The sequence below is a fragment of the Anticarsia gemmatalis genome, chromosome 8, assembly GCF_050436995.1.
Source record: "Anticarsia gemmatalis isolate Benzon Research Colony breed Stoneville strain chromosome 8, ilAntGemm2 primary, whole genome shotgun sequence".
NCBI classification, from domain to species: domain Eukaryota; kingdom Metazoa; phylum Arthropoda; class Insecta; order Lepidoptera; family Erebidae; genus Anticarsia; species Anticarsia gemmatalis.
In genome coordinates this window covers 1,393,669-1,414,991 of record NC_134752.1, presented here as the reverse complement: position 1 = coordinate 1,414,991, position 21,323 = coordinate 1,393,669, and the positions used below count along the sequence as shown (strand labels likewise).

General features: G+C 33.0%; 1 protein-coding gene across 1 annotated transcript; it reads left to right on the top strand.

Annotated features, from left to right (window-relative positions):
* The first annotated feature begins 11,200 nt into the window (after nt 1–11,200).
* Nucleotides 11,201–20,178, top strand: LOC142974868 (uncharacterized). The gene is made up of 4 exons (XM_076117439.1): nt 11,201–11,341; nt 16,709–17,616; nt 17,929–18,061; nt 20,166–20,178. Exons 1-4 carry the CDS (start codon nt 11,328–11,330, stop codon nt 20,176–20,178), a joined length of 1,068 nt encoding a protein of 355 aa, XP_075973554.1. The 5' UTR covers nt 11,201–11,327.
* Nucleotides 20,179–21,323: the final 1,145 nt, after the last annotated feature.

The following is a 21,323-nucleotide window of genomic DNA, read 5'->3' as shown; positions in this document are numbered from 1 at the left end:
AAAAAACTTAACTTAGTAGCTAGTCAAATACATTTAAGTCTTAAGACAATTTATAAAGTCTCTCTGAAACTGCTCTGGTTTCAAAAATATAAATTGCATTACTCACTTTTAATGCACAAAATAAAAGAAAGTTTTAAAAACTGTTACAGAAGATTTTATTGAAGAGAAATGATCCAGATTCCTTAATTTTAATGTGTTGCGTGATCGAGTCAGTACAGTCACGAACAATAAAACATGTATAACCAATTAAACGATTTTAAACATGTAGCAATTTAAAAAAACTGTACATTAATGGTCACTTGGTCAGTATGTTGTTTAAGTTAACAATATAATTTCTGAGTACATGAAATAGGTGTTTTTCCTAAGTTATTTGTAAAAGGCCTCATTTGCTGGAAAAAAAGGGCATGGATGGTTTATTTACTAGTTCTTTTCCGTCATTTTTATCAGACAATGATCAATAAAATATTATTAAGTAACCAACTCGATAAATATTTTTTATTCTGTCATATACTAACGAATTTTTTTTTACAACAATTACAAACATTTTAATGCTCGATTTCGGATTAAAGTAATAAAAAACAATATCAATTTTAATTGAAACAATTTTGACGATATTTATTGTGAAACGTATTGTATTTTTAATATTTAAATGACTGTTAAGACTAATTTAAGTAATTTTTATGATATTTATTTCAATACGTATTATATTTTAACTATTAAAATGTATGTAAAGACGTACAATAAAAAAATTGATACTTAAAATGTGCATAATGCTGGTGACTGTACTCGTAATTACTGGATGTGGAGCAACCACTGCTGATCCGCTTTGTAAGTGTATCGTTAAGGCGATGTTATTGGCAACATAATATAACTTTAACAATATTCAGAGAAAAACATGAGTAATATATAAAAAAGTTTGTATGAGGAGGAAATCATTTCAAAATATTATTTTGTTAAAAAGAAACCTTTGTATTTTATTGTATACTTACTCTATATCTAATAAAGTAGGTATATTGACTGTACGTTTTTACATTGTCGGGAAGGTCAAAATTTCACCAGGACTGAAATTAGAAAACCCGCAAATCAAGGCCTGTAATTCAATAAAATATATGTACGAGCAGTGTTTCAGATTTTTAGACAACTGAGTATTCTTAAAACATTTCTTAGTAGGTACAGTTTTTTCATGCGCTACAATCTAGACACAAAAATACAAATTTGTTGGATGCTATTGGATGAAAACGATAGGTTTTACTTTATTTTTTATATGAGGATATAATTAAAAGTAGTCGTTTTTCGTAAAATGCTCTCTTTGCCCATCAATCGTCACCTTAAGGGCATTTCTGTGAAGCCCGATGATAATGTACTTAATTGTGTCTGTTTCCACACACGAAGGTACGAGCCGTTGGTCAATGTGGTGCATTTTGTAACCACTCATATTTGTAACTCGGCCAAAGTGTGCTCAACGAAAATTTTACATGTTCGCTGATGCGTGAGATTTATTAATTAAAACCGGTAAAAATTGGACTACGAAGCATGCTGATAGAGGTTTTGTTCTGTGCTAATTAGATATTTCTATCTTTGTATTTCGTACGTCTAATTTCCTAGATAGTACCTATTGATTTGTATAATTATGTTGTTATATTACAAATCTTAACTAGGAATATTTAACAAACATTTAATGTTATCCTTGACCGTTTAGTAGATAGGTACTTGATTCATTTAATTGTTTATTCTGTCTTTACCCACAATTATAGGTACCTATTTGTATCAAATTCATACTATTTGAAATTGTTAATAATCCTAGCATGACACAACTTAGATTTCCATAGTAAATGGAGTATTCAACACAAATATTTACAATTCGAACAAGTAGTTTCTGAGATAAGCGCGTTCAGAAAACAGACTCGACTTTCTATCAATAGTATACATCACACAGTAACTCATAACAAACCAAAAAACCCTTTATCCCCACTTTACCCAATCTAACCCGTCTCATTTTACCCATTTACCCCACCTTGCATATCACAAGGACATTTCAGTTTTTCATATCGAAATCAGCAAGAAAGGCTTGTTAATTTATAGCCCATACGGGGAAGGGTTAAATGACGTCATAGTTATGACGTATAGCCTGTTTCATTTTGAAAGTGGCTACGTGACGGTTTGGGAATGTCTGGCGATTCGTGTGGTGTTTGTGGCACCAGGATATTTTTTGTTCTTCTGCGGTCTGTGGTTAGACGATTCACGATTGTTTGCGAAAATACCAAGGATGCTATAGAGAAACACTTCAAAAGAATACGTAGTTTAGTTTATCAGTTGTCTGGTTACCATAGCAGGTATATTATACCTATAGCAAAATTATTGAAAAATATATTTACGTGCATTAAACAGTTGTTTGGTTAACATAGTAGGTAAAGGTTCTGCTTAGTTTGGAATACGATGACTATGTATGAATGGTAGTGAGCTGTTAAGTTTATTAAATCGGTATTGGTAAGTTCTTTCCTGATATCTGTCAATGAAAATGGGTAAATTCCTATTGGTGACTACAAAATAAACTTATAATCAATGTACGTAGATATATTTCAAGTATGGCGTTTGAAAATGCGACAGTGCACATTAAGGTATTTGTACCTAATTGCGGCTGTACCAATATTCCATCACGCTTAGTTCCCATTGAAGTGAGCAAAGACTAGGATAAGATACCTACTACTAATAAGATCTGTACATAGAGTAGGTATTGCTCCATTCCTAAAATGTTCAACATTTTTTCGTAAATCATAGCCTCAAGCCTATACTATACTATGTCTAATCTTTACTAGTAAGTAACTAAAGTACCCGAAGTAATTATGCGACCAAAATGTTTACGACCCAAGGTCGAAGCGAGCATAAAAGTTTCTAAGGGTAGCTACGTACTTCATTGGTACGATATAAAAGGGTGTACCATGTAAAGCCATTTCATCATCACGTTTATTGACTCCCTGAAACAAAATGGCGATGTTTTTATATACTTATATTGTAATTTAAGTAAGCTAATGTATAAGTGCTCATAGCCAGTTGTGCCCATCAGTCGGTAAACGATCTGTGGGTTAAGCAACCGTTGGCGCGGTCATTCTATAGATGGGTGACCGCAAAGTGGTATTTGAACTGAACGTCTCTGTGCTTCGGAGGGCCGTCAAAAGTCGGACTCATTGTAGTCAATTAAGATAACAGTCGTTAAGTCATGTCAAAAGCATTTCGTGCGGCTTGAACAACTTTGACACTAGGTTGACCACTAACGATAGATAGATCTATAGATCAAATAAATAACATAATAGTTGTATGTTTCTAGCAAATGACAGCGAAAGTTCTCTTCGGAAGCGTCACAACGATCAATGACCTCAAGCGGCAGGACAAGACGGAGCGGGAAGTGCGGCGGACGCACTAGCGACATCTAGATACAGGTGAACGAAGTGAAGTTTTATTTTCAATGGAATAGATGGTAGTAGTCGGATAATGGCATGATACATTCTGTAATAGTTTACGTAAAATAGACTAGATGGCGTTAAATTCAATGTTTTTGATTCGTTATTTTTTTAAATTAAAAGATGACGTTAAAGTTAATAAACAAAACTAAAACTAAATTAAACTAGGCAGAATAATAAGACTTTTATTCTTTTTTTCAGGCGCTGAATATGTGATAAGAAAATATTGGAAGCTAAGGAGTGATCTCGGAAGACAGAGTTTATTGTCCATAATAAATAATATTAATATTTTTATATAAATTTTATATAACATGTAAGAAAACTATTATTGTTCAGTACATCGAACGGATTATTAAGACTTGAAACGTATATTTTTTTTCCGTTAATTGTAAAAGTTACTTATATTTTATAACTATTTTATATAAGAAATGTTTTGTATATAAGAGATTTAAAAATTATACAGGGTGTGGCGTAAATAATGGATAATCCTTTACCAGCGGATGGGCGACCACCCAACTGATCTAAATATCAAAATTTACCTCTGGCACAAGTATCATAGTTTTTGAGATTTTGGCCATTTTGTGTGTTTTTTAAAAAAGCGATTTACGCTCGTTCTTTTTGATGCTGTGATCTCAATTTAAGGCTTTTTTTTAATCCGTTTTTTGCAAATAAATTCTGAATAGATGTGCTATTGAATCTACAATCTTGTTTTGTTATTACTACTTGTTTTTTATTTAAATTATGCATTCAAAGTTAAATTTTATAAAAAATAATCTTTTACAACTTTTGTGCAACTTTGAGCACTTGTGGTGAAAAAAAAATGTATGGTGGCTTTACTGCCCACGCCATAAATAATTTCTAAATTTTATTAGAATTCTAAATTGGTATAACATGCAGCATTAATACCGATTATTGTCAAAATATTACAACGAACTTAAATTATTAACACTTTTGCCGGTCGACTAATTTTATTTTATCAGCGCGTTTAAGCTAAGTTTGCTTTCAAATATTCATGTTTATAGGGTTATTACACTATTAAAGATTATTTAGATGATAAAAAAGCTTGGAATTGTGCTGCTTCTACCAAGTCTATTTCAAAATAATGTATTACAATTTGATGAAAAATGATTTTTTTGTCAACAGAGTAGTTTTCTTTAGATTTCTAATTATCTTTATTATTTGAATAGTACTTATGTTTTGTATTTCTTTTTTTTTTTCAACACTGCACACAAGTGCTCAAAGTTAAACAAAAGTGTTGAAAATTTATAAAATTTAAATTTGAATGCATGGTTTAAATAAAAGACAAGTAGTAATAACAAAACAAGATATTAGGTTCAATAGCACATTAATTTAGGATTTAAATGCAAAAAATTTTGGCCTTTATGTTTGTTTAAGAAAGCGATTTACGCTCGTACTTTTTGGTGCTGTGATTACAAATCAAGACTTTTTTTAAATCCGTGTTTTGCAATTAAATCCTGAATAGATGTGCTATGGAATCTAGAACGCGCTTAGCGTGAAAAAATTAAATTAGTCGACCGGCAAAAGTGTTAATAATTTAAGTTCTTTGTAATATTTTGTCAATAATCGGTATTATTGCTGCATGTTATACCAATTTAGAATTCTAATAAAATTTAGAAATTATTTATGGCGTGGGCAGTAAAGCCACCATACATTTTTTTTTCACCACAAGTGCTCAAAGTTGCACAAATTTTGTGAAAGATTATAAAATTCAACTTTGAACGCATAATTTAAATAAAAAACAAGTAGTAATAACAAAACAAGATTGTAGATTCAATAGCACATCTATTCAGGATTTATTTGCAAAAAACGGATTTAAAAAAAGCCTTAAATTGTGATCACAGCATTAAAAAGAACGAGGTTAAATCGCTTTTTTAAAAAACACACAAAATGGCCAAAATCTCAAAAACTATGATACTTGTGCCAGAGGTAAATTTTGATATTTAGATCAGTTGGGTGGTCGCCCATCCGCTGGTAAAGGATTATCCATTATTTACGCCACACCCTGTATAAAAGCCATTTGACAAAATGTTTCCTAGAATTCCCGCCTCCGTGTAAAATTTTATCGAAATTAAAAATAAATTATTTTCTTATTTTTTTAAATATGGAATCTCTATTTGAGTATTTGCCTTTGTTCCACGAACAACGACTAACAAATTAAAAAAGAACTCGACTTTTTTTTATAGAATCTTATTTTTTTAAATGGATTTAAAGTCTGCACCTTTCTTCAACTTCACTTAATTTTATTTCATCAATACTTTCATGTACCGTAGGATTAAATACAATAATAATTATTAAACATTCAGCAATAACATAATAACAATATTGCTGGTGACGACTCACGTTTATCTGTGATCTGTTGTTTTACATAGAGATTTTATTTTAGTGTATTTTAGTATAGAATAGATTTTTATACTCGTTAAGCTCTGAAATTGTAATAGTTAGGTAGTTACAGAATTATGTCACGTCAAACGGTGCCTTTACACACACGCTCTTTCACGCGTGATACAACAACGGAAAGAGCACGCGCCGCGCTCATCTGTCAAGCCCGCGAAGATCTTATCTTATTTTAGGGGTGGGGTTGCCAGTTAATGCCTGGCTGACACTTCAACCATTCCTGATCTTTTGTGTCACCCTTCTCCTTTGCTACTCTAGACGTTGAGGAAGGAAGCAGCCTGTAGAAGAGCGTGTGTGTAAAGGTACCTATTGTTATACCATGGCATAGATGAATCAACAGTCTGGTGGCAGGCCTTTTACAACATTCTAGGGCAGTAAAACAATGCCTAATAACCATGCAAACGAATGCATGGTCAACATAATTATGTAGTAGTATGTTGTGAAATCGCTATAATGGATTATTTTTATATCATTATAAGGCGCAAGCATAATATTTTCTGATGCTGGCAAATGCTTAAACAAAAATAAATAGCACATAATTTTTATATACTTAACAGATACACTTAAAAATAAACATCGAAGGCTTTAATTTATCTATAAATTAACGGTATTGCTATCCAGTTATTTGACTTATTTGCACAATGATAGATCGGTCTGATCTTATCGGAGAAATTACTGTAAGTAATAAGTTGCACTTTTGAGGTCTTAAACTCTTAATTTATTGAGGACAGATTTATAGATAGGAAAGAAACTAGTAATGTGAATTTCTTTGATACAATTATCGCATCTACAAGAGGTAGAAAGTAACATAAAAATTGATTTGTTGTATAAAATTGAATATATCACAATTTCAGAGCTTAACACATGAAACAATGTTTTAGAAGCTTCTTAGATTTATTTAATACCTATTTTTATACTGGACTGAAAAGGATTACTTTCTTTCAAACTCAAAATAACTTTTCGTATTTACTTTTGGTAAAAAGGCAGTTTTCCTACAAAAGAATTCGTAACAGCATGTATTCTTCGTTAATTTAAAAAAGTAAAACGATTGGGAACAATCAGAACTGCACGACGACTATTAAATCACCCATAGACACTTACTTAAAAACCATCCATGAAATTTTAAATTGTTTGTTTTTAGGACAAAAAAGCTGAACATGAATATTCTGGTTGAACTTGAATAAATGCACGTGATCGAATAGGTTTTAAATAGCTTACCGTGCCTTGAAAATATATGCCTTTTCATTCTTGAAACTTACGACTTAAAGGGGGTCTCTTTTATTGTTTTTAAATTTTCAACTTTGCATCTTTGCGCGATTTTCATCGATCACAAAATAAATATATAAAATAATGAGATTTTTACATAATTAACTAAGGGCAAAAAACCTTATTTTCAGAGGTTAGTTTCATATTTTTTTGTGTAATCCCGATGTTTCTGTCTACTTGTATCCTTTCCTACACTGCTTCGGTCATTCTTTTTCGTTTCGTTTTAAAATCTTTGTAAGTGAATAATAGGAAGAGCCAGTGTTTTTATAAGACTATATTATTTTACTAACGTAATTTTTATAATAAAAATTGTTTATGATATGTGCGTTTTATTTCTGTTTTCTATTTTTAATTCTACTAGCCATATCGCATGGGACCAACAGAGTATAAGGCATAACGTGATTTTTTTTACACATCTGCCTACTTCTTCCTTTATAAGAGGTGTGATGTAATGTAAATAAGACATGCGAAGCGTAGTGAAGACTGCTGCTGCTCTCTACCATACATACCTACATAATATTATATCACGCTTTTTTTCTCATAGAGGCAGGCAGAAACAAAGACCGCCACTTAGTACGATCGTTACAAACTTCCCTTACATCATTCACATCCATACATTTTGTCACACAGAACCGCTGGTTACGAGTACTTAGAGATAAATCAAGGATTCGATTTTCTAATCAGACCAGACATTTGACTGATCAATAATTCTGGTTATCCGTTGTATGCATCAAAAGGTTAGTCTACGAGAATAAAATGTTTAAATTTAATAATGTATTTACCAAGAGGGAGAAGACGCATATACGCCTCATTTTTAACCCATTACTCTCCCACTGCTGGGCAAACTAGGGAGGGGTAATTTCTTGGGTCCACCACGCTGCCAAGTGCGGGTTGGGGACTTTGCATGCTCTCAATAAATGAATTAAACAAATTTTAGGTCTGCAATGTTTTATCACGATTTGCCTCATATCTAGGGAAATTTCTGAGCAGCTTATATTTACAAAACACATTGCATACTACATTCCCTAACCCTAAATCAATATGTAAGTCTCAGGGTCACTTACCACCATATTACGTCAAAGCAGGTGACGGTCAGTGTAAGGAACCCGCGTCACGTGTGTCATATAAATAAGTTACGAAACAAACCTTGAACATTATAGCATACGTTCTGCACATATCAAAAATGTTAGCTGATTAGGAAATGATGGACTGATGGTTAAGGACTGGAGGCCCTAGAAAGCGTAGATTAAAGAAGGTCTTCTTGAAAAATTATGAACGATTGCCTTGGCAACACTTTAAATTCTAATATGGTATTTTAAAGAAGGAATATGAGATTATTTTGACACGATTTATTTGCAAATGAAAAGTTGCCCTATAGAAGAACCTTATTTTTTACATATTTACTCTTTGTTAAATATCTAAACAAATTGGAGTATAGGTAAGTGTTACTTAGAAAGATTATGTATCTTATTCCTTATAACATCACGTCTGTTAAAGCCAAATATGTAGGCATACTTATGAAATACACCTATGAAGTGCCCAACGCCATTTAACAGGGGCCAACCTATTGTCATATGCCATCATCAATTAAAATTAATATTCCAAAAGCATTTCACTTCGGGAACCCGGGACCTCATGATCAGTAGCAATACCTCTCCGACTACAAACGACTTATTTATAGCTTCGCAAATAGGTATAATTTATTCCAAACCTAATCTTTATTTAAATCAGTACATAATATACAAACAAGATTACTACTACCGTTTCTGAACGTAAATTAATCTCGTCTAGAAACTCTCATACAATGACAATAGCATTGTCACGGCACAGGTCTTTAACCGTTCGGATAAATCGCTCATGTCCGGCGTATCAGTGTGTTGTCGCCTAAGGCTATTGTATCTCAATTGCACCGACACGAACTTGAGAACGTGGAAAACCCTTCTGTAGTTTTAAAACTACTGTGTAAGGACATCCAGGGGCTTCTAGTTACCACAATAACATGGTTTATTTATTTATTTACGAATTAACGCCCAAAGAATAAGACCAAAGAATTGCAAGACAACTAACATTACAAGCCAAAACTAAAATTCTAGATCAGTGACAGAAGAGTATGAGATACGTTTCGACGGCAAAGTTAAAAGCTTCGTAAGTTACACGCAATATAAACTTGTTCAAATCCTTTTAACTTTTCTTACAGGATCAGTGACGAGAAACTAAGAGTCTTTCATCCCTACTTAAATGGTCACCATAGTGTCAAAGCTGTTCAAACTGCTAATAAATATCGCAAACACTATGAAACATTTCACAAATACACAACGTTTACAACATACATTTACCCTTCTGCTCCTGACGCTAAAAAACAATTAAAGAAAGGTGTCCGCTTTTGCGTTTCAAAACGAAGAATTATCGATACAACAATGTCTTAACGGCATGTCAATAAAGTAGCGTTATTAACCACAGACGATCTCAACAAAAAATATAGAGCTCAGATTATTCTTTGACTGTAATTCCTTCCTTCATCTGATCAACAGTTACAACTGTTATATTGATTACATTACTAGAAAAAGATCAACTGGCATCCCGACACTATATTGATTTCAATCTGTCGGGTTTGAGCTAATGCCAAATTGTACATTAGCGCGATTCGGTACTGTCGAGTACCGAAAGTTTGACATTAGAATATAATGCCAAAATAGTTCCTACGACGCCCGTCAGAGGCGCTGATCAGATTTTCATACAAAATTTCTCGATGACAAGCCGGTTGTCGGTAGTCGCAGTAGTAGAGAATCGAGCTACTGGGTTTTGAATATAGGAGAACCTCTGATTTATATCTTTAATACGTCATGATTAAATTCGGCTGTCCAGAGAAGTTTATGTCCGTTTTCAGCTTTGCTCTATCCATGACATAACATCAGTCAAGATCGCAGCAACGACCTCCCTCTTCTTCGGTGACTAGGATGCGTATTGCGTATGTTAGTTGACAACTAGTACGTCACTTTGACAGCTAATACGCAGTACAATGCTGCTTTGATATAACGTATAATCAAGATATTTTAGAAGAGATTCAATGAACTGTATAATAATTGCTTTTATTAGTCGCCAAATCAGAATATACAGGATACCTGTTATGTTGATGGAGTGTTGCGTGCAACAACAACATCGATGATCTATTATTAATACGCCAAAACATATTGAATTAAACGTATTGAATAGTTAGCATCAATTTGACGTATACTAATTGTTAACTTAGATAAGTGTGATAAGATTAAAAAAAAATAGCAAATAAACAGTTTCCAAATATCTGTTTGAACTGTTAAAATAATCGTATGTAAGTAAAGAAAATCGTAAGACGTAATATTCTCGAATACCTAATAAACATTATTTATGTTATCGACGTTATAAAAACGAATCGTGAGTTCAATATTTAGACTACCATTATGAACTCGTCCAATGTCAAGGAGAACATGAAATCAAATGCAGAGCTCAAAGATCACGACTGAGAAAGGTTATATAAAAAAACTATCAGCGAATTACCTTTTTTTATTACTATACTAATATCACGGCTGTTATACAAGAGTGTGTAGAGATGTATGAAATACACCCACGTTTTGCTGTTGACAATGTTAGTTCCATTTAATATGGGGTAAGTCTATTGCCATATACCAGACTTGTTATCATACTCCAGACTAATATTGATAATAAACTAATATAGTTCAGAAAAGAAACTTTTAACTCTTTGTCCGACCTGGGAATTGAACTCCGGACCTTGTAATCAGCAGTCGGATATACGACGGACCGCGCCACAGAGAAATATTTAAAAAAATCTATCATCCAATTACTTTTTTCATCACCACTACTAGTTATATGTATAATATCGATAATAGGGTTATTTAACGGAATCTCTTTAAAATGTTCTTGAACGGTGTAAGCCAAAAAAGCTCATTTCGCCACAAAACGAGCAAGTTGAGAAGAGATCATCGTTCGATGCGAGGTCTTATAACTGTACTTTAATCACTCCAGCCTCCCGTCGTTATGTAACTGCTAGTCCAATGGCGCTTGGCTGTATCACTACACGCGCCTGGATCAACGCCGCGATTAAAAAAAATAAGGACCATAAATTTTGAACTGTCAAATCTGTCAAATTTTGGCGGGAGTGTTTCGTCTGTGTTGTGATTTTATGTTGCTAATATGGAAGTTTTAAGGTTTGTTTTCTATGCTAATTATGTTTTTTTTTATACTTTACTATTATAATATAGTTTTGAAGTTATGCGACTGTTTCAACATTGAAGTATTCGATGGTTCAGTGGTTACAAGCGCTTAGTGATTGTGTAGTTTGATGTTGGGGATGAGCATCGTTGTGTAAAGCCTTTCTCCCTAGTTTTTTCTAGAACCTAAGTAGACAATAAGGAAGAGTTTGGAATTATTAGAAACGTATGCTATAATTTTGATTCCTTGTTAGCCATTCTTCCCATAAATAAACGAGTCAAAATATTACTTTGCCACTGTTACAAGTTCGATGCCCGGCAAACATAACGCTTGGAATATAATTAAATAAATGTCAATTATTTATTTCCAATTTTAATGTCAAAATTGTCTCTGAATTTATAAACACATAGTCAAATAAACAGTAATTTTTGGCCAAGGTACCCTTATTTTATATTGCTATCGAATAAGTAAATAGTAAAGTAACGTCGTATTACTTCTTATGACATTATACTTTTCATTATAGGGACTTATCACTATTAAACAAATATATTGTTCTAGGAATAATTATTTCGTATAAAATTACGCTTCTTCTTATAAGTACGTGAAAAGCATGATGTAATAGTATTGTACCATCGATTAACCTACACTAACCTATGTAATGTATGTACATCGATGCAATAAACACGTTACACGTATATGGGAAGACACCGCCGTAAAGAGAGTTTCACGGAACTATGGCAATCACGACTGGGATGGGACAGCTAAATAAAGCTATAAAATTATAAGAATGTAGTTACGTTAGCATAGTTTTTTGTTTTGATAAGATAGTTGTTGGACTAAGAAATTTTAAAAATGTAATATTGCATAGACCAAAATCGATGTAGGGATTGAACCTACGACCCTGTTACACTACATAAGTGGCGTAGTGATACTACGTAAGTCTTAGTAGCGTTGCGATAACCACTGCCTCACGGCATTCAGTAGGCTTTTATTGTTGACGCTACTATTATTACTGCCATTGTTTATTTAAGAGGTAGAGCATACGACTGGTGATCATGAGTCTCGGATGCAATTCCTGGCTAAGTATAATGATTTTTTTGTAATTAACCGACTTCAAAAGGAGGAGGTTTTCAATTCGGTTGCATTTTGTTTTTTTATGTTAGGTTTGGTTCCGTCAACGTGGCTAGTATATAGCAAAAGAGGGACTATTTCGCACTAAGGAACTAACATTGATAATGGCAAAACGTGAATTATTTTAAACACTGTTCTCTACATTTGACTATAAAAAAAAAAACTCTTATAAAGTGATACTTTAAGCATAGGTTATCTGTAACCAAAAACCATGATAACCAAAAAACCAACATAGTTGAAACATTAATAGCTATTCATGCATGAAATTAATATAATGACTCATCTATTGGTAAAAGATTGCACGTTGTACCGCAAAAAATAATCAGTTTTATCTTGTACAAAAAGTAAGAAATTTCATTAACGGACTCCAAGAAACTTATTGTGGATTGGATGATAGTACAAGTGGTTTAAATTATAACCAAGGCTTTATATAGAATAGAAGTTTTTAAACCAATATTGTCCAAAAAGACGTGTACCATATTCTCCCGGAGAAGCTGAATTTCATCCTTCGCATACGGTCAGCTCTGTCAATTCCTTAAAGCTACTGAAAAGTCAATATTTTGGAATCTGCTGTTTTGTGCTGACACTAAGGCATTTTGGAGGAAAGACTGTGTTATTACCGCATCGCTTTCATAGTCCAAAAACGTAAAAAGATTGGTCCATAAATATATAGTTCTTTCGGGTCTAGTCGTATTCTTTATCTCATGTTTTTATTGCGTTCACCGCAGCGAATAATTTTTAGTTTTGCTTTACAAAAATCTCATATATGTAGACATAATTTCTTTAAGGCTAAGAATAACTTGTCGTTAAGGCTTTATTACCACTAGTATCAAGATGACACAGTTTTATTAAAAAAGTCAACTTCGGCACTAAGAATTGCTCTTGTGTCGCGGAGACTTTTACAAACATGCAAATAACGGACACAAAGTACAACCAGACCCGAAACAATTATTTGTGGATCGCACATAAAACGCAATGGTAGCGGCGTTCCTTTCTGACTAAGATTAAGATAAAGCGTGGTACCAAAACAGATACAAAACGAAGTAGAAACGGTGTCATCAACCTTCCTTAAAAAACCAACAGCAAAAAGTTCGTGTATCATTTTACATAAGAGCATGCGTTTTCCTGCTTCCTGTGACACGGTATTACGTAAGCATGCAGACACATGTATATGCATGCATACACATATATATGCATGCATTAACAACATGTTATACGAATGTTTCGAGGTAGTAATGATGGGAGAATGATTTTATTAAGACTGAGGTTTCCGTGTGGTTGGCAGAGATTAGAGATAGTACCGTGGGAAATTTCATGAGAGTTAGTTTAGAGTTTTGGCTGTCACATTTGTTGTTATAAAGGCAGTTACTCAGAGAAGCGGGCAATAATGTTGCGGTACTACCCTATTTTCGCAGCACATCCATATTTTCCTGTTCTAAATGTAATGTCCCACTCGAGTATAATGTCTTCCACTTTTCGGAAATAGCTGGTTTCTCGATTTTTTACACACTGTACAACACAAATTGTTCATAAGATACTTTTCCACACTTTTACTCCGTTTGGTACCAATATTTAAAGTAGCTTTTTTCTTTTGAGATACGAATTATACAACAAGACTGTCAAAGTGTCATAGTTCACTATTTATGACGCTACTCTCATTGAAGTTTTCGTTATTCATAATATGTTACGTGCCATTCTTATTCTTCTACGTTATTTATTTCTCGCCTTCTGCGCAACGTGAAGATAAAATTAAATTGTCTTTAAATTGCATCTCATTAGCATTCAAACAAAAACCAATTCTTTCGTAATCAGTTGGCGTTAATTTTAATTAAAACAAACATTGGTGTAATCTATTTACCAATCAACCAACAAAAAATGTAATCGGCCTTCCGAATCGTTTCATCTGTGGTCCAATATCTTCCAATACCCCAACATTGGACAAACATTTGCCAATTCAATTACAATGATGAGGCAAACCTTCATTAATTTGACCACCAATAATGGCCAATGTTTGGCAAGTTTGTGAAACTATCTATATAATAAGTAGACTTGCAAAATGTTTGGGGAATCTTGTTAAAAGTTGGATTGAGAAATTATTTAATTGTTAGCTAAGTAGTGTAGCTCTGCTCGCGCGAAATTTTTTATCCCCTATTCCTTTAAGAATTGATAGCAGAGGAAAAAAGTAGGCTTTGATTGACCTCCAGTGTACTACTTATATATATGCCACATTGCTTCAAAATCTGTCCAGTGGTTAGGCCGTGAGAGTGCAACATAGAGACAGGCAGAAAATACTTCGTGTTTATTATATGTGATTAGGAAAGATTTCGATTATGCGTTTGATTGGATGAGTTATAAAAATGCATAATTAATGGATATAAAGCTAGAGCATTTCTAAATATGATATATTTTATCCGTAGAGACTAAAATAATTGCGTAACAAACATGATTATTTTTCTGAGTATCCTACCAATATTTTAGTCTCTACGGATTAATGTTTTTGTATTTTTTTTCGTTTACATAAAAACTAGTGAATAAATCTAATGTTTGGCACACGAGTTGATCATAAGTAGGACTAACATAGGATACTTGTTAACCTCAACCTTTCCACACGGGCGAATTCACGAACTAGAATTAGGTAGAAAATAACGATAAACAAAGATATTAAATTCCACGAAAGAACTATAATATTAAACATCATCAAATAACATCATCAATCTCTTAAAAAAATATATGAAAAGTATTACAAAAAAACTTTTAAAAAATGTTCGTCATTTTTGTCCAGAACCTGTTGCAATATTTCTAATTTCTACAATTAGACACATCAGTATCAGACAAAAAACGAACTAACCGTGTCTAACACTGTCCAGTGTCAACAATACACAATACACAGACGATACACAATACACAGACAATACACAGTACACAATACACAGTGTACCGTCGCGACACTTGCAGTGAAAGCCCACTTTCCATTTCTGCCTTCGAGAAAGTAATCGCGTGCAATCATACGCAACGTTGTATAACATGTCACTAAAGATATTGTTTTATTGTTTTCTACTGACAAATAATATTATAATAAAATGAAGTAGCTCTGTTTGTCTGTCTACTTTCATTCAGTCATTAACGAACGTACTGCACTCAATTCAGGTATAATCAATTCCTGCGATAGATATCTCGTCAGATCCCGGCATAATATAATTTTTTTCTGAATAAAATCAAAGAAATGCTCCGGCTTCTTTTCGACTTTGTTCGGAAAAATGTTGACTAAATTGACAAGAACTATGTAATAATATTTTTGGTAATTTACAATTACAAATTACTAGAAGGGATTAAGTTAAACTAGCTTTCAGATTATTTAAAAATTTATTCATCAATTAATCGTAATCCAAAAATAAATATCCACAACCTTTTACCTATTCAATAATTTACAGAATTTTATACTGTTCTATCCAATTCTTATAGTCCGACCATTAATAAAACTATAAAATAAAATGGTTGACATAAATCACATTTACCTTCCACATCTAAATCTAATTGCAATAACAATTATATTGCATTTTATATACCATATACCACACAGTAAAAACATCGCCTAGGGACACTCACATAAGAAGAAGCCGCGGGCTCCCACTAGTAAAATGATAAATGATCAAATCATCTCTGATTAGATCTTGTGAATGAAAGTATGTTGTATAACACTCATCATTTTTGATGATCAAGTACTTTTGACTAGTACTTTTTGAGTAAATGATGGCCCCTCACGATAATTCTGTTCGCATTATGTTTACATAATATTTTAAAGGTTATGTGCATTATTAAGAATGTTTTCTGTTAGGTTAGAAGTGTTATAAAAACTTTTTACTGTTTCTATGTAGTAAAGTATTATTCCTCGCAAAAAACGTCTGCGGCGTAAAACTTTACTAATTTGTAATGAAAATCAAAATGAAATCAAATACTTATTTAGGTCAAACGCTGAGTTATGATAGTCAATAATACAGAGAGTTTTACTGCCAGTTAGGAAGGTGTGGCCAATAAATCCTGGCCATTTTTTTAATGAATAGCCACTAAATATTCGGGTTCAAATTTGACATTCACTGGACCATGAAACTAAGTCATGCAAATTTATTTCAAGCCAAGTTTAGAAATTCTTAAAAAATCACAAAATTTAAAAAAAAACTTTTAAGATTTTACATTCTCATAAATTGGCCCTAAACTCATCTTTTCCTTTTCAGATACAAATACATATTCATAACAACCCTACTCTTAGTAACCTGTGTCAGTAACGAGGAAACAAAAAACAAACCCAACTCCACTACACCCCACTGTCCTTTATCAAGAATCATCGAAGATGTATTTAGAATCAACAACAGGACTTTGAGCAAAGACCCACACAGCAAAGAACAAAACAGAGAGAGGGTCAAACTGTTTTTAAATACTATAGCTAATATAACAAATGAAAACGTTAGCAGGAAAGAAGAAGACCTTATTGATGTTATAATAGCGTCTATTAACAGAATAAAAAACAATATCACGGGCCAACCCGATAAGCTAAACGAAGCTATAATACTAAACCCTAATAACACTAAGAAAGTGAATCAAATAAAAAGCGGAATTGAAGAAAAGGTAGACACAGCAAGAGTGAAAAAGCAAACTACTAAAAGTGTAGCAGATATAGAAGAATATACTGAAAGACCTAAATTTGTAGAAGTTTTGACTATTCCTAGTACAAAACAGAATACAACATCAGCTAATATTATAGAAGTACTAAAACATTTAATGCCTCTATTCAATAGTACTTTAGCAAAAGAGGTACATAATATCACTATTATAGAAAGGGGCCGAGATGACAATCAATTGCTTTCTGCGAAAAATGTTTCCACAATAATAGTTACTTATTGTGATAAAGAAAATTTGACGAAGGAAAATACTACTTTAGGTAACGTAAGTGACGAGAAGCAAGATGTTGATGATCCTGATGAAGATTTTTATGTGGATGATGATGAATTGGATCTGACTGATGAAGGAGAACCGAGGAATATAACTGTGGGTGAAAAAAGAGAGATTATGGAGGCTGCTGAGTATGGAATGCAGAAAATGCATGAGTTGTATACTGTGTTGGAACCGAAATTGTATTCTATGGGTGAGTTGAACGATTCCATTAGTTTAGTCTTCTGCGAATTCATTGCTCTTTCCACCTTGCTTTACAAAAAGAAGGTGATAAAAACCGCCGGAACACCAAGCGTTGTCTTGATGTAACCTTAAATCTATATCCAATAGCCTTAATTAACTTACTGTGTCTACAAGTAATTAAAATACTCTTATGAAGTAAATTCTAATTATAAATCTAATCTAATCTAATCTCAAAATTTTCGTGTGATAAAATGTCTGTGCTATTCTTCACCAGTAGGTATCACCTAATGCAATCTTTGTTAACTCTTCATTATCTTCGTAGGACTTTGGCTAGATGACACCAGTCCAGCACGTTACGTGGCAGCCTTCAACGCACCCTCAGAAGAGGCTGTTAAGTTCTCCCGCTACGGGTACGCTTCACTGCAAGCTGCTGCTAAACTGAAACAACTCACCAGGTTAGTGATAAATAATAAGAAAAAATAGCAGACATATTGTCTCTGAAAACTCTCTATGCTCTCTCAGTAAGGTACTTTGGTATTTTGATAAAGAAATAGGGAGCACTATGAAATGTTTAAATTATACAGGGGCATCGTTGATTGGTCAAAAAGGAATGAGTCCTGACTGCTGATCCTTCTATAAAACTACATACTTACTTTATACTTCCATTTATAAATACTGGGCATGATTTCTTTCTTTTTAGTTTTTGTTTTTTTGTTTTTTCGCATCCGCTTTTCACAATATATATTTTTCCACTTAGAAACTTAGTACTATTATAAAAATGCGGCAAGATTTGATTTCGCAATCAAAACGTTAGTCATCCCAAGTATTTATCAATTAAGGTATCAATTTACACTTAGGCAATACATTTTTCTCATACAAACTTTACACCATACAGATTCTAGAAAAATCTATAATGCACGTTCTAAATTTCAACAAATTACCTCATAATTATACCGACCGTTAAGGGTCTGAAATCACATTAAAGATATCTTGCTATCTCTATTTGGTTATGGCAACATGTGTGGGACAGAAAAGGATAGGCAATGTCGATTTTATGTGAGATGTGCAATTCGTGTGCGTTATTTGGACGTTGGGATTGCGATGGAAATATTTTAGAATATATTTAGCAGCCTGTTATAATGAGTAGTGAATTTTCATCAATGTCTTCACTACCGCTTACATATAGAAGCAATTACTTAAATTGTATGTATTTACTGATTCGCAGACACTATTTACATAAATATTTAAGTGATGGATCAGTATGAAAATTTAGTAAATTTTAGCTTTCAATCTGTTGTGCTGCATTATTTTTAGATATATGCGGAAATACGCGCGATTACGGCCACGGCCATATTTATAATCAGCGCCGAAACGTCTAGCAATTTATGGTTAAATGTTAAATACCTTTAATTACGGTGTTAATATTTAAAAAAAGGTCTCACTACAATATTACTAAATAGTATTTTTTATTGTAGAGGAATTTCCTTTACTTTACTTTACTCAATATTAGTAGTAGTAGTAGGCACGCAGGTACGCATTATTTTTCTCAGTACGTATAAAGTAATTGATAGGTGTTATAACGAATGAAGAAATAAACTAAGTATGGTAACCAATTAATTTGTAATCCAAACACAAAATTGCAATTTACATACCTCCGTAGGGCGTGTATGTCCAAAACACACGAGACTGATGCATGAAGTAAATGTGGTATAACGAGTCTGAATTCTATGCTATCATTATATGCCTTATTTGTGTAGAAGATTTATAGGATTCTCTTTTAGAAACATTATTCTAAGTCTTAAAAAGTCTTTTCCAAATTCCTAGTAACATTTCGTAACGATTTGTAAAAAATGCTTTGACTTTGCTGTCGCTCTTCAAACTTCCGTACCATAGAACTATGTTTATGAGTGTGCTTAGTAAGAACTACATATATTATAACTGCGAGTATTTATCTGTATGTCCATCCATATATCTGTTACGCTTTCACGATTAAATTGTCGAGCCATCTTTAATGAATTTCATACGAAGATAGCTGAAGAGCGAAGGGTCTTCGCCCTACTGTTTTTTCAAGAACCTACCTGTAAAGAGGCTGTAAAATTAGTGCTTACAGAAGGGAGATATCTCCCCATAGGAAGATGATCAGTTACACTTAACATACGGAGTTTAACAAATACTACACGGTTCCCTATAGTCTTTATTTCATTAAAAATTGCTCAGACTCATGTCTAACAAATACATAATTTCGCCAGACCCAATTTTGCAATGCCCGCATCGATTCTGCTGCAATTTTTTTGAATCCTCTCATTATATGTATCGCAATCTTAACACTGAACTTTAAAACGTGTTTTATAAGACTTTGCCGATATCTTTAATTGGTTTTTAATTTATACATTTGCATACGAGTCAAGTGATAATTATACGATTATATTTTGTTAAGTGGTACTGTTTACATCCGTGACTATTAGGAAATTTTACAAAGGCGTAAATAGCAATAAGTACTATACATATAATTATAGGCATGGGATATTTCTAATCTTAAAATATTTGGTATATTCCCAGCTGTCGCCTCTAACACTGTCTCCCGGGGTGACAACTGAAAAATTTCTTCCCACTTTTATTCCCAGTTGTCACCCCGGGAAATATAGCAAATATTTGACTACCGTTGTGGCGCGATCAGTTGTGTAACCGATTGATCATGAAGTTTTGCATTGGTTTAGACATTCCCGGGTCGGGCAGAGTACAATGGGTCTTTTAAAATTCATATTAGAATGTTTATCGATACTTAGCTCTGAGTTTAGTAGTACAGATTTTAATGCAATTAGCTACAGTTATTAACTATTCCTATCCAGTCGAAGTTGCAGGAACATCTAATAAAGAAATATACACCGGAAAGTCAAACTGGAACAGATTATCGTAAAACCACTTGAGAAACGGCAAATTGTGACCGATATCATAGACCTTATTAAAGGCTCTCATATAACGGTCAACACATCCTGAAGCATTTAAACAGGGAAATGAATCATTAACCTTATCGTAGGGCCATCCATTTATGAGAAGTAGGTAATCGGTATTAGATTTATTTGCAACGGGCCCGATGTCTGGGTTACTAGGCTTGGAATAAAGATGATATACATTTTAAACACATTTTTTACGACAACTCCTGCACTAACTACTCTTGTATCGCGAAGACTTTTACAAAGATACAAAACACGTACACAAAGTGCAACCAAAACCCCGAAACAACTATTTGCGAATTGAACAAATGTTTGTTCGGTATAAGTTTTGCACTACATGATACAAAGGATCAGTAGTGGTCGAAGTTTCAGCTTCACCTCCACCCCTAAGATACGATAAGATTGTCCTATACTAATTTGTATTACAATATTTTTAATCAAAACCTGAAGTTTGGTTACTTGTCCCGTAAATGTCAATAGTCTCGCCTCCTATTACATGGGACTAACATTGTTAATAGCAAAACCTGGGTGTATTTCATACATTTCTACTTATTAATCTATAGAAATATTCGCAGCACTTTTGATGACGATACAACATTATCTATGTTTTATTCAAAATCAATAAAATGTGCCTATAGTGATATACTTACATAAATTATTATTATTTTAAGACATAATTTCATCAAAGGCTTCTTATAGAACCTTGACACTAAGGTGATGAGCAGAATATGATAATTATGAGAGCAAGGCCTTGAAATTAAGA